The 13,204-nt window shown below is 54.0% G+C and overlaps 1 protein-coding gene across 1 annotated transcript in view; it reads left to right on the top strand.

Moving 5' to 3' along the window:
- CTCF (CCCTC-binding factor) overlaps positions 1-13,204 on the top strand; it is a 601,567-nt gene that overhangs the window by 527,219 nt on the left and 61,144 nt on the right. The window contains exon 10 of the mRNA XM_069604497.1: positions 12,159-12,323. Within this exon, the coding sequence (XP_069460598.1) occupies positions 12,159-12,323 (165 nt within the window). The remainder of the gene's footprint in view (positions 1-12,158; positions 12,324-13,204) is intronic.

Genomic DNA, 13,204 nt, shown 5'->3' on the forward strand with positions numbered 1-13,204 from the left:
CCCGGTGGGAGGCCGGCTGACGAAGTTCGTCAGCGTGTGGGAGTCCATCTCCACCGACTGTTGGGTGCTGGACACCCTGGCCAACGGGCACTCGCTGGAATTCCAAAAGAAGTGTCCTCTCATTCCTCCAGTGGCCAGGAAGGAGAATCATGTCCCTCAACTGCTGTTGGAGGTAAGGGCGATGCTCAAGAAAGGTGCCATCGAGCTCGTCCCCAGGAGGCTCCAGGGCTCCGGAGTGTACTCAAGGTACTTCCTCGTCAAAAAGAAGAAAGGCGGTTGGCGCCCCATCCTGGACCTGCATCGGTTAAACAAGTACATCAAGGCACAGAAATTCAGGATGGTCACCCTCCAGCACGTGCTGGGACAGCTGAAGGAGGGCGACTTCCTATTGTCGTTGGACCTGGAGGATGCTTACTTCCACATCCCCATTCTAAAAGGACACAAAGATTCTCAGGTTTGTGGTTCAGGGACGCCACTACCAATTTAGAGCACTGCCGTTTGGATTAAAGTCTGCACCCAGGGTATTCACCAAGTGCCTGGCACCAGTGGCGGCGCGGCTGCGCCTGCAGGGGATCCACGTCTACCCCTACCTGGACGACTGACTAATCCGTGCAAGGACAAGAGTACTCGCCGTCGAACGCACAGCGAGGACTGTCCGGCTGCTCACGGAACTGGGATTCGCCATCAACTACCCCAAATCCCACCTGGTTCCGTCGCAAGTAGCACAGTTTCTGGGAGCGAAGCTCGATACAGTGGGGCAATTGGCCTCCCCGTTGGAGGAGAGGACGAAGGCGATTCTGGGCAAGGTGCAGCGCCTGCTAGCCACGGACGTGGCCAGGGCGAGGTCCATCAAGTCCCTCCTTGGGATGATGTCCTCATGCATCTACCTTGTACCCCTTTGCAGACTTCGGATGCGTCCGCTACAGGAGTTCGACGCCCGCTGGTTTCAGGCGAGGGGCTGCTTCGAAGACAGGATTCCTCTCGACGAGGAGTTCCGTCGGGCGATCCTATGGTGGGATACCCGTGCGCACCTCACGGCAGGCACAGACTTTCAGACCCCGGCGTTTCAGGAGACTGTGATGACGGACACCTCCCTGAAGGGTTGTGGGGGGGGGGCCACACCGGAGATCTCCACGCAAGAGGCCTTTGGCTCCCGGAGGAGAGGTCTCTCCACATCAACATTCTGGAGCTTCGAGCAGTGTTCTGGGCGCTCAAGTCGTTCCTTCCGTCCCTCAAGGACAAAGTGGTGAGGATCTTCACCGACAACACCACCACCATGTTCTACATACGGAAGCAGGGAGGCCCCAGATCCCCAGCCCTATCCAAGGAGGCCCAGGATCTGTGGCACTGGGCCGTCGCCCAGGGGATGTTTCTGGTTCCCTTCCACTTGGCAGGAATAAAAAACACCATCGACTCACTCAGCAGGGAGCTGCGCTCGTGCCACGAGTGTGAACTACGTCAGGACCAGGTGGATCGGCTCTTTCGACAATGGGGCAAACCCCGGATCGACCTTTTCGAGACGGCGACGAACTCCAAGTGCCAGAGGTTCGCCAGCAGGTTCCCGCAGCCGAGGAGCATGGGCGATGCTTTCTCGTTCCCTTGGGACGGCCTGTTTCTATACGCGTTCCCTCCGTTGCTGCTCCGTCTAATCAACAAGCTCAAGAAGTCCAGGTGCAGAATGATCCTCGTCGCACTGGCGTGGCCGAGGCAGATCTGGTTCCTGGACCTTCTGGACTTGTCAAGCTGCCGGCGGACGCAGATCTTCTCTCCAGAGAAGGAGGCGCCATTCTTCATCACGACCCGGAGTCGCTGAACTTGCAGGCCTGGCTCCTGCAGCACTAGAGTTTGGAGGGTACGATATCCCGGCTGACTTCAGAGAGGTTCTTGCAAAAGCCAGGGCGTCCTCAACTCTCAAGTGCTACGGTCATAAGTGGAAGAGGTTCTCTGTCTGGTGCCGTGCACAGGAGATTAACCTTCTGCGGATTACGGCCCCTCAAGTACTGCCGTACCTACTGTCGCTGGCCAAAGCTGGACTGGCACACGCCTCCATCAAAATACATCTGGCTGCCATCTCCCGATATACCAGGACTACGGGACGGGCGTCCTTGTGGTCTCATCGCCTGGTGAAGGAATTTATGAAAGGAATATTCCGATCGTTCCCGCAAGTGAAGGCTCCAGCCCCGGTGTGGGAGCTTAATGTGGTGCTGACCAGGCTCATGGGGGGGCCCCATTCGAGCCTATGCATTCGGCGCCTTTGAAGTTCCTGTCGTGGAAGACCTCGTTCCTCGTGGCCATCACCTCCGCACGACGAGTGGGAGAGATCCAGGCCCTATCTTGCAAGCCTCCATACTTGACTTTTCACAACACGAGGGTGGTGCTGAGGACGCACCCTTCCTTCATGCCCAATGTGCCGTCGGACTTTCACCTCAACGAGCCCTTGGTGTTACCAGTTTTCTTCCAGTCGCCTTCGACGCCGGCCGAGAGGACTTTACACTCGCTGGATGTAGCTAGAGCGCTGAAGTTCTACGTGGACCGCACGTAGAGTTTTCGGAAGACGTCACAGCTGTTTGTGAACTTTGGGACTGTGAATCAAGGGAAGGCTCTCTCGAAGACTCAGATGCAGCCGGAGATCCATTTTCAGATGGATCTCCGGCTGCATCATGCACTGTCACCGGCCCAATTCGACCAGAGCGATCGCTGCTACCACGGCGTTCCTGTCTGGTGTGCCCCTGTTGGACATCTGCAGGGCTGCTACGTGGAGGTCGACGCACACTTCACAAGATTCTACTGCGTCGATCGGGACTCCAGGGAGGAGTCCAGGGTCGGCCAAGCAGTGCTGCGCAACCTGTTCGCTTAAGGTGAGCCTGGTGAGGAGGTAAGAGATGCTTAATGTTGAGTTGTTGTATTGCTTAATGTTGAGCCTGTTGCCACCTCCCGTGGTTGTGCATGTGTGTACTGCTATGTATTCTTTTATTCATGAGCATGTGAATCCATGCCATACCCCATGCTGGAGAAGGAACAAGTTACTTACCTGTAACTGTTGTTCTCCAGCATGGGTCTGGCATGGATTCGCATGCGAACCCTCCCGCCTACCCCAGTGCGGCTCTTCACTTGGACATACTGCCACTTTCTCCAGCATGGGGTCTGGCATGGATTCACATGCTCATGAATATTCCCCGTCGTCAGGCTGGGAATCCTCGGTAAAGAAAAAACCAGTATCAGTTTCGTTTCTGATCTGTCTTTCGTAGTAATAACCAATCACTGGTCTCTGCGTCATACTGACCACAGCCAATGACTGCCCTCTACCTAAGCACCGCCTCTGGCAGCCATCTTCAGATTTTTACCGCACGTTCATGTGTTGGGATCCTCGTGCTATTGCTCTCGAGCGTTAGTGCTATTTTTTCGCGCTTTTTCACAAAAACTTCGATTCTTTCGGTCAAAAGAGCCTCAAGCTCCACCGATCCTACATCCGATCAACGGGGACCCGTGTCGGATTCATCTGTGCCCCTCAAGGGTGAAGATTTCGTCGAGCTACACTTCGGAGGACTCCAGAAGCTTCTCAGGCCCGGTCTCGGAGATGGCCCAGGAGAAGGGAAGCTCGACGCCCGGAAAGCTGTTCAGGGCCTGCCCTGGATGCCAGCTGCAGAACGTCTTCAAGGAGGACGAACACTCTTTCTGCCTTTACTGCCTTCATGGGGACAAGACGCACGTGGAGAAGGACTGTGCGTTTTGCGGCAACATGTCGGAACGGACCATGAAGGACCGCCATCAACGTCTCGCCAGCTGGCTGGAGGGTAAGAGCCCGTCTGGCGAGAAGAAGAAGAAATCTGAGCGGTCTTCTAAGACCTTTGAGGGCGCCCCGGCGACGGGGGCCCAACATAAGGCCAAGCACCGCGAGTCCGCTGGCACCGGGAGCGCCGAACGGTCGGGCTCTACGGGCGCCAGGCAGGGCGCACCCTCCCCGGCACCATCAACCACGAGCCAACGCTCTGGGTCGGGTAAGAGGAAGGCCGAGCACCCGGCGAAGCTCCTGGAGAGACCCCGGTCGAGCTCTAAGGCAGAGGAGGAGCGTGGCAGTGCCCCCTCCCTCAAGGATAAGGCGGTGAGCGCACCGAAGGTGGTGAAGGCCTTGATCCATTCGACCAAGCCCTCTATCGAAACGGTCGCGGCGGCCCTGGCCCAGCCTGTGGAGGCTGCACCAGTGGTGGCGGCCTCGGGGCCCAGAATCTCCCTGCCTCCTCGGAGGGAGTCTTCTTTCGTGCCCATCGATAGGACCCCCGTGAAACCCTCCGTGGGGAAGAAGGGGGGGCAGGGCGTCGTCGTAGATTCGGCCTCAACCTCAGAAGAGGAACTGATCGAGGTCTTAAGCCACGGCCTAGGCGTGGAACAAGACCAGCCCGTCGGAATGGGCCCCGACGCAGGTGACGACGACGACATCGTCGAGGATACCGACGGGGCCCCTGCTCGCCCGTCGGATTCCCCTCTGCCAGCGCCGCAAGACAACTCAGCGGCCATTTTGTTGGCTATACAGTCCTTATGCTCCGAGATAAGGACGAGACTACCGTTACCGACGGAGGAACCTCTCCCGTCGGGGGATCCAGAACCGGGACCTTCTGGTGTTCCCCCTACCAAGAAAAGAAGGATCCATCCACCGCCTCCTTTTCAACCGTCGCGCCCCGTCCAGCCCTCCTCCCCGTCCACCCGAGGGGATGATACGGGGACTGACACGGCAGCGACGGGTACGGACGACGAGGCATACGACGAGGATTTTCCGTCGTCGCCTCCCACCAGGGCTTCTCCGCCCGACGAGATTGGATCGTTCCACTCAATGATCGCCAGGGCATCCGAGCTTTTCCAACTCTGCCCTGAGGAGAAGAAAAAGGAAGGCTTCCTTTACCAACGGCGCGAGACCAAGAGGAAGACGGTCCTCGCAGTGCCTCTGTTGGACGACATTTGGGATGAGGGCCTTTCCCTCCTCAAGAACCCTTCCACGACGCCAGCGAAAAGAGACCGGTACGAGAAAAAGTACCGGGTCCCGGACTCGGCCCCCCTATGCCTCCGGGCGCAGCCTACCCCGGACTCCGTCGTCTCCGCGGCAGCCAGGAAGAAAGCGGGGGGGGGTGCGGCCTCCACGTCGACTTCCCCGCCGGACGGCGAGGGAAAGAAATTGGATGCCATGGGACGCAGAGTCATCTCGTCGGCGGCGACGACGATTAAAGCGGCCAACGCCTTGGCTATCGTGGCCCGCTACGACAGGGAACTCTGGTACAAGATAGCTCCCCTGCTGGATTTTCTGCCGGACGACAAGAGGGCGGAGGCCCTTGAGATCCTGCAGGAAGGTGAGGTGGCCTCGGACCACGCCATCACCGTGGCGACGGACATCGCCGACACTGGGTTCCGCCAGATGGGCAACGGCGTTTGCCTTCGACGTCGCGGATGGCTCAAGGCTACGGACTTTCGGCAGGACGTCCAGACCAGGGTCCTGGACATGCCCTTCGACGGGAACAACCTGTTTGGGAAGACAGTGGACGATTCCCTTCAGGCCATCAAGGCGGATACTGAGACGGCCCAGGCCCTTGGAGTACTGCAGCAACGGCGGACGCCCTTTCGGAGCGGCGGAGGCAAGGGCGCCTCCAAAGGTTCCGGCGGCGGTTTCGCTTCCTACCGTCAAGCGGCCCGCTCGTCGTCGCAAGAGGCCTACAGAGGACGAGGCAAGTCTGGCGGCCCCCGCCGTCGCCGCCAAGGAGGCCAAGGCGGCAAGGCCGCGTCCAAGCAGGATTGAACCGGCCGTGGGGTCGGGCCCCCACCGAAGCACCCCGGTGGGAGGCCGGCTGGCGGGCTTCGTCAGCGTGTGGGAGTCCATCTCCACCGACCGTTGGGTGCTGGACGCCCTGGCCCGGGGCCACGCGCTCGAGTTTCAAAGAAGGTGCCCGCGCGTCCCCCCCGTGGCCAGGAAAGAACTTCACGTCCCTCAACTTCTCCTGGAGGTAAAGGCGATGCTCAGAAAGGGCGCCATCGAACTCGTCCCAGAGAGGCTTCGGGGCTCCGGAGTCTACTCGCGTTACTTCCTCGTGAAGAAGAAGACGGGAGGATGGCGCCCCATCCTGGACCTGCGACGCCTGAACAAGTTCATCAAGGCGCAGAAGTTCCGGATGGTCACCCTCCAGCACGTCCTGGGTCAGCTGGAGGAAGGAGACTTCCTATCGTCGTTGGATTTGGAGGATGCCTACTTCCACATTCCCATCCTAAAGGGGCACCGAAAATTCCTCAGATTCGTGGTCCAAGGGCGTCATTACCAGTTCAAAGCCCTTCCCTTCGGACTGCGGTCGGCACCCAGGGTTTTCACCAAGTGCCTCGCACCGGTGGCGGCGCAGCTGCGCCGCGAGGGGATTCACGTCTACCCCTACCTGGACGACTGGCTCATCCGCGCCAAGACGAGGGAGCTCGCCGTGGTCCACACGGCAAGGACCGTCCAACTCCTCACGGACCTGGGATTCTCCGTGAACTACGCCAAATCCCACCTGGTGCCCGCGCAAGTCGCACTGTTTCTGGGAGCGAGGCTCGACACAGTGTCCCTTCTGGCCTCCCCGTCGGAGGAGAGGACCAGGACCATCTTGGGCAAGGTGCAACGGATGTTGGTGGCCGACGCGGCCAAGGTGAGGTCCATCAAGTCCCTCCTCGGGATGATGTCTTCCTGCATCTACCTCATTCCCATGTGCAGGCTCCGGATGCGCCCGTTGCAAGAGTTCCTGGATGCGCGCTGGATCCAGACGACGGGCAGCTTCGAGGAAAGGATCAAGCTCGACGAGAGTTTCCGACGAGCGATACGGTGGTGGGGCACCCGCGCGCATCTGACGGCGGGCATGGACTTCCACGACAACACCACCACCATGTTTTACATCAGGAAACAGGGCGGAACCAGGTCCCTAGCGCTGTCCAAGGAGGCGCAGGACCTGTGGCATTGGGCCGTCGCCCAAGGGATTCTTCTGGTGCCGTTTCATCTGGCAGGGATAAAAAACACCATCGCCGACTCACTCAGCAGGGAGCTGCGCTCGTGCCACGAGTGGGAACTACGGCAGGATCTGGTGGATCGCCTCTTCCGACGGTGGGGCACACCCCAGATCGACCTGTTCGCGACGGCGACGAACACCAAGTGCCGGAGGTTCGCCAGCAGGTTTCCCCAGACGAGGAGCATGGGCGATGCTTTCTCGTTCCCCTGGGAGGGCCTGTTCCTCTACGCGTTCCCTCCCTTGCCTCTGCTAATCCGGCTCGTCAACCAGCTCAAGAGGTCACGGTGCAGGATGATCCTCGTCGCACCTGCGTGGCCGAGGCAGATATGGTTCCCGGACCTTCTGGACTTGTCGGCGTCCCCGCCAATCAAGCTGCCGGCGGACGCGGATCTACTCTCCAGGGAAGGAGGCGCCATCCTCCACCACGACCCGAAGTCGCTGAACTTGCAGGCCTGGCTCCTGCAGCGCTAGAGTTTGGAGGATACGACATACCGGCCGATTGCAGAGAGGTTCTTGCAAAGGCCAGGGCGTCCTCGACTCTTAAATGCTACGGACACAAATGGAAGAGGTTCTCTGTCTGGTGCCACGCACAGAAGGTTAACCCTCTACGGATTACGGCTCCCCAAGTGCTGCCGTACCTGCTGACGCTGGCCAAAGCTGGTCTGGCACACGCGTCCATCAAGATTCATCTTGCTGCGATCTCCCGATACACCAGAACCACGGGCCGGACGTCCTTGTGGTCGCATCGTCTGGTGAAAGGGTTCATGAAGGGACTGTTCAGATCGTTCCCGCCGGTGAAGGCTCCGGCCCCGGCGTGGGAGCTCAACGTGGTGCTGACCAAGCTCATGGGACCTCCGTTCGAGCCTCTGCACTCGGCCCCGTTGAAGTTTCTATCGTGGAAAACAGCTTTTCTCGTGGCCATCACCTCCGCACGACGAGTGGGAGAGATCCAGGCCCTTTCCTGCAAGGCCCCGTACTTGACTTTCCACGACACGAGGGTAGTGCTCAGGACGCACCCCTCCTTCATGCCCAAGGTACCGTCGGACTTTCATCTCAACGAACCCTTGGTGTTACCTGTGTTCTTCCCGTCGCCTTCGTCGCCGGCTGAGAGGACTTTGCACTCGCTGGATGTAGCTAGAGCGCTGAAGTTCTACGTGGACCGCACGAAAGGTTTTCGGAAGACGTCACAACTCTTTGTGAACTTTGGACCTGTCAATCAGGGGAAGGCTCTCTCGAAGGCTTCCATCTCCAGATGGCTCTCCGGCTGTATCATGTACTGTCACCGGTTGGCAAACCGACCGCTGCCTGGCCGTCCGAGAGCCCATTCCACCAGAGCGATCGCAGCTACCACGGCGTTCCTATCTGGTGTGCCCCTGCTGGACATATGCAGGGCTGCTACGTGGAGGTCGACGCACACCTTCACGAAATTCTACTGCGTCGACCGGGATTCCAGGGAGGAGTCCAGGGTCGGCCAAGCAGTGCTGCGCAACCTGTTCGCCTGAGGTGAGCCTGGTGAGGAGGTAAGATGCTTAATGTTGAGTTGATGTGATGCTTAATGTTGAGCCTTTGCCACCTCCCGTGGTTGTGCATGTGTGTACTGCTATGTATTCTTTATTCATGAGCATGTGAATCCATGCCAGACCCCATGCTGGAGAAGGAACAAGTTACTTACCTGTAACTGTTGTTCTCCAGCATGGGTCTGGCATGGATTCACATGCGAACCCTCCCGCCTACCCCTCTGCGGCTCTTCACTTGGTCATACTGCCACTTCACGTGCTTCCAAATCTGAAGATGGCTGCCAGAGGCGGTGCTTAGGTAGAGGGCAGTCATTGGCTGTGGTCAGTATGACGCAGAGACCAGTGATTGGTTATTACTACGAAAGACAGATCAGAAACGAAACTGATACTGGTTTTTTCTTTACCGAGGATTCCCAGCCTGACGACGGGGAATATTCATGAGCATGTGAATCCATGCCAGACCCATGCTGGAGAACAACAGTTACAGGTAAGTAACTTGTTCCTTACGTGCTACCAAATCTGAGGATGGCTGCCAGAGGCAGGGCTTAGGGAGAGGGCAGTCATTGGCTGGGGGCAGTATGACCCAGAGATCAGTGATTGGTTACTACTAAGAAAGACAGATCAGAAACAAAACTGATAGTGATTTTTTCTTTACTGAGGATTCCCAGCTTGACGACGGGGAAAATTCATGAGCATGTGAATCCATGCCAGACCCATGCTGGAGAACAACAGTTACAGGTAAGTAACTTGTTCCTTACCCTCCTCCTCATGCAAGCAAGCAAGGAAGAGGAGCGGCTTCATAGACTAGATCCCAGGAGAGCTCTTAGTTTTTACATCTCAAGATTGGCAAAAATGTGTCGATGTGATCAACTTTTCATGGGATTCACTGGACGCAAACTGGGCCTTCCAGTAACTAAACAAACATTATCCAGATTGATAATTTTAGCCATAACAGAATGTTACAGATTGGCTGGAAAAGAACCACCTGATGGACTGAGAGCTCATTCAACCAGGGGCATGGCAACTTCAACAGCACCAAAGAGGGGTGTCCCTGTACAAGATATTTCTGCAGCAGCCACATGACCTTTATAAAACATTATGCACTGGACCCGACTTCTTCTCAAGGAGGTCTGTCTGCTAAATCTGTACTCCGTTCTATACACGATTAAAAAAGATACTGTACTCCCACCTCTAATACAACACTGCTTTGGGAGTCTATCTAAGATGAGGAATACGTGGGAGGACACAATCCATTCGAAGAACAAGTTACTTACCAACTGTAACGTTCTTTCGATTGGATGTTCCTCCCACGTATTCCTCATCGACCCTCCCAACCAACCCCACAGTACAGTTTACGTGAATTACACTCTAAACTCTTTTAATGTTTGGGTCAAAAGAGGCATGCCATTAACGAATTAAAATCCATGGACTATAATATACGAAAAAACAGAACTGAAGCCAATGGGCGCACTCGAGGCTCTTCTACAGTGGATGACGTCAGTGTTCGACGATGCCGCCGAGGGACATCGACGCCGCGGCCTCGAGTGGAGCGCCCTCTGCTGGAGAGAGAAAAATGTTTTCGAGGTGAACCCTAAAGGTAAGGATATATCTAAGATAAGGAATACGTGGGAGGAACATCCAATCCAAAGAACAGTTGATAAGTAACTTGTTCTTCTAAATCGAACTGTCAACCGCTGCGACACACACGAGTGCGTGCAGTGGCTGACGGGCACGCCAGGACCCGGAAGCAGCCACGAAGAACGGTTAAGTGTGTGTTTGTGTGTAATGGTTAGGGGGGGGGGGTCTAGGGAGGGAAGGGGACTTTGGTGGGTGAAAACCCCCGATTTGTAGCAAATGGGGCAGGAGAAGGAGGGGGGTGGAAGCTTGGGGGAGGGGCGCGGGCAAGGTCATTTTTTTTATTTTTTTTATTTTTGTAGGCTGCCATAGGCTGAAAAACAATCAGTCTTTTGGTTAGGCGACCTACAAAAATCGAAGAAATGGCATGGAACCGAAGTTAGAGGCTTATATCCCTAATAGTGATCCTGAGTACACCTTCTAAATGTTCGTGGAAAACTGGAAGTTTGACTGCCTTCATTATGGGAAGAATGTGACGAGGAAGGATGGTACAGTGCTTAATAGCAACTCCTTATCCTGTAGAGCCAGAAGAAAGTAGTGTGTTGCTGTTTCTGGGCTTTCACAAACCTTCAAAGCATACCCCGATTTGTCTTAACAATCTTACTATGGGAAGGCCCTTTCATTGCATTGTTATAAGTCATTAAGGGTGTGAGCCTAGTGGTTTTGCTAGTTTGCCCCTGACCATAGGAATTTGATTCTGTTAAAGTACCTTCACGGGTGCTCCTGACAAATAGCGATTTTTGCCTTCAAGGTGCTACTCTAGTGCAGCTTGTAGAGTGCCGTCACTGGCCAGAGAATGTTGCTGCTGAAGCTCTGAAATAGTACAGCGAAAGGGGCTCCTCTCAGAAATGGTAGTCAAAGCGTTCTACTAGCATTGCATCAGTGTCACACAGGTGCTCTTGATTAGAAGTGGTGTTTTGCTTACAAAGTGCTACACTAATGCCTGTTTTTTAGGATACTCCTCCATTTCATGCTTAGACTACCTGAAACCTGTTGTTCTGTGATTCTCCAGAACCCCTTCTTTCCCTAAATCTTCCTCAGAAAGGAACGAGTGCTGGTTTACAAATGAAGCCTCTGGATCCTTGTATATATTCTATTGTGCACATATTCCTGCTTGGTTTAATGAGCGTGCCTATTTTGTATTCGTGTAGTTTGATTTCACTGGTACAGTGATGGAGTACCTTTTTGAGTGTCCATTTTTTGTGTTTTTAATTGACAATTTGGTTGGGGCACCGAACATCCCTCATAGTAGTATATCGGGTTGAGGTACATAATGGTAACCGCTGTTATCTTGCTTCCTTACAGTATGGCCACCCTACGTCCTCTCAGCCCCAATCACTGGAATTCAGTTACTTTGGTGTGCTCCTCTTGTTCACCAATACAGAAGGTGGCACAATTATGCCCACCGCTATACACTAGGCTGATGACTGGCGCATGTAAAAGCCAAATAAGGTAACATACTGAGGGTTGTCCCAGATGTAAAAGGGTGTTTCCATATGCTGTTTATCTATTAAACTGAAAGCAATCCCACATGTCCCAGCAACTCTGCTCCCACATAGTCATTTACAGGACTATACACATTTCAGTGCTTTTTGCCAACGTGTTTTTTGGCACATTTGGCACAGGGCACCTGATTAAATGCTTGGGGGAGTGATGCAAATTAACTGTATTCAGCCTTTCCACAGCTTATATTAAATTACCACCCGCCACCGGATCAGGTGAGCTATGCCCACATATTGAAAGTTGAGTTGTTCTGTTGTAAAGGGGAGACTCTTCAATCAAAGTGAAAAATAGGCAGGGTTCTTTTGATTCTGGAGGGATGGGAAGTTCTCATGTCTGTTTTCTATGATGCAATTTTGTAATTAAATCATTCTTTGGTTGCTTGTCCATCTTGCAATTTGTGTACACACAATGTAAAAAGACACATTTCATGTCCAATAGTTACTTTTGAAGTAAGTTTATACAAACTTTGTTATTTGGATTTCTGTGACTTCAGAAGAAAATGCAGATCCTGACCTGGATGACCTTGAAGAGGACGAGCTGATGCCAGTGGAAATTGAAGCCGAGCCAGAAATTGAACCCATGATTCCAGTCTCACCTCCTACAAAGAAACGAAGAGGAAGGCCACCTGGCAAAACCAACCAACCTAAACCAGTCCAGCGTAAGTAGTTTTTTTACCAGACATCTGTTTTCTGGTCTAGTTATTGTGGGAACTTTCACAAAGGTTGAAAATCGGAGATAATTTCCTAAAAGTTTGGTTCGATTTCTTTACCTGTTTAGGGCCAAACTGCAACCAACCTGCACATGAAAAAATCTACTGCCTTTGTTGCATATTTTCTGAACTTGCTACGACTGTGCTTAAAAACGTAATGAAACTGTTTTTCAGTAATGCAAGTTATTTAAGGAACAGTCCTGCAAATGTTTTGCACTGGCAATACATTTCAAAGTACAGTGTGAAATAATCTACTGTCCAAGTGGTAGCTTCCTTAAAGGAAAAACCTATGGATCATGTAGAGTCCCAAGTAACCGTTGCAGAAGAAATGGGTTGTATTGCGCTATGTCATTATTGTTTTGTCTTTGTTGTATGTGACCGCTACACCTTAACTGAAGCACTTTATATTACTGGTGCATTCATCTACCTATCCCTCCACTGCACTTACCCAGCACTGAAAATCACACTTTCACAGTTGGGGATCCAGCTCTCTTGGTTGCTCAAACAGGCACTGGAGAGCTTGATGTTGAATGCTTATTCAATGTGCCACCTTTTGTGTGCTGGAAAGGCGGAAGGTAAACCGATGATCCTAAACCAACTTGAGTTTCACTACTCGGCTTTATTCTCAGCACAAAAGGGATTGGGGTTGACTGAAATACCTGTGATGGCAGGAAAACGGTGGAACAAACAGTAAGGCAAAAAGTAGATCCTTAGCCCCTGTAGGACCATGCTGCTCAGTCGTTCCCTCTGTACCATATTCTACGGCTGCCTCCCAGGCAGTTGTACAGTGACTCTGGTTTTAAAGTGTGCCATACACCTCTCGGGATTCT

Source organism: Ambystoma mexicanum, chromosome 1p (genome assembly GCF_040938575.1).
Source record: "Ambystoma mexicanum isolate Mex_15411 chromosome 1p, UKY_AmexF1_1, whole genome shotgun sequence".
NCBI classification, from domain to species: domain Eukaryota; kingdom Metazoa; phylum Chordata; class Amphibia; order Caudata; family Ambystomatidae; genus Ambystoma; species Ambystoma mexicanum.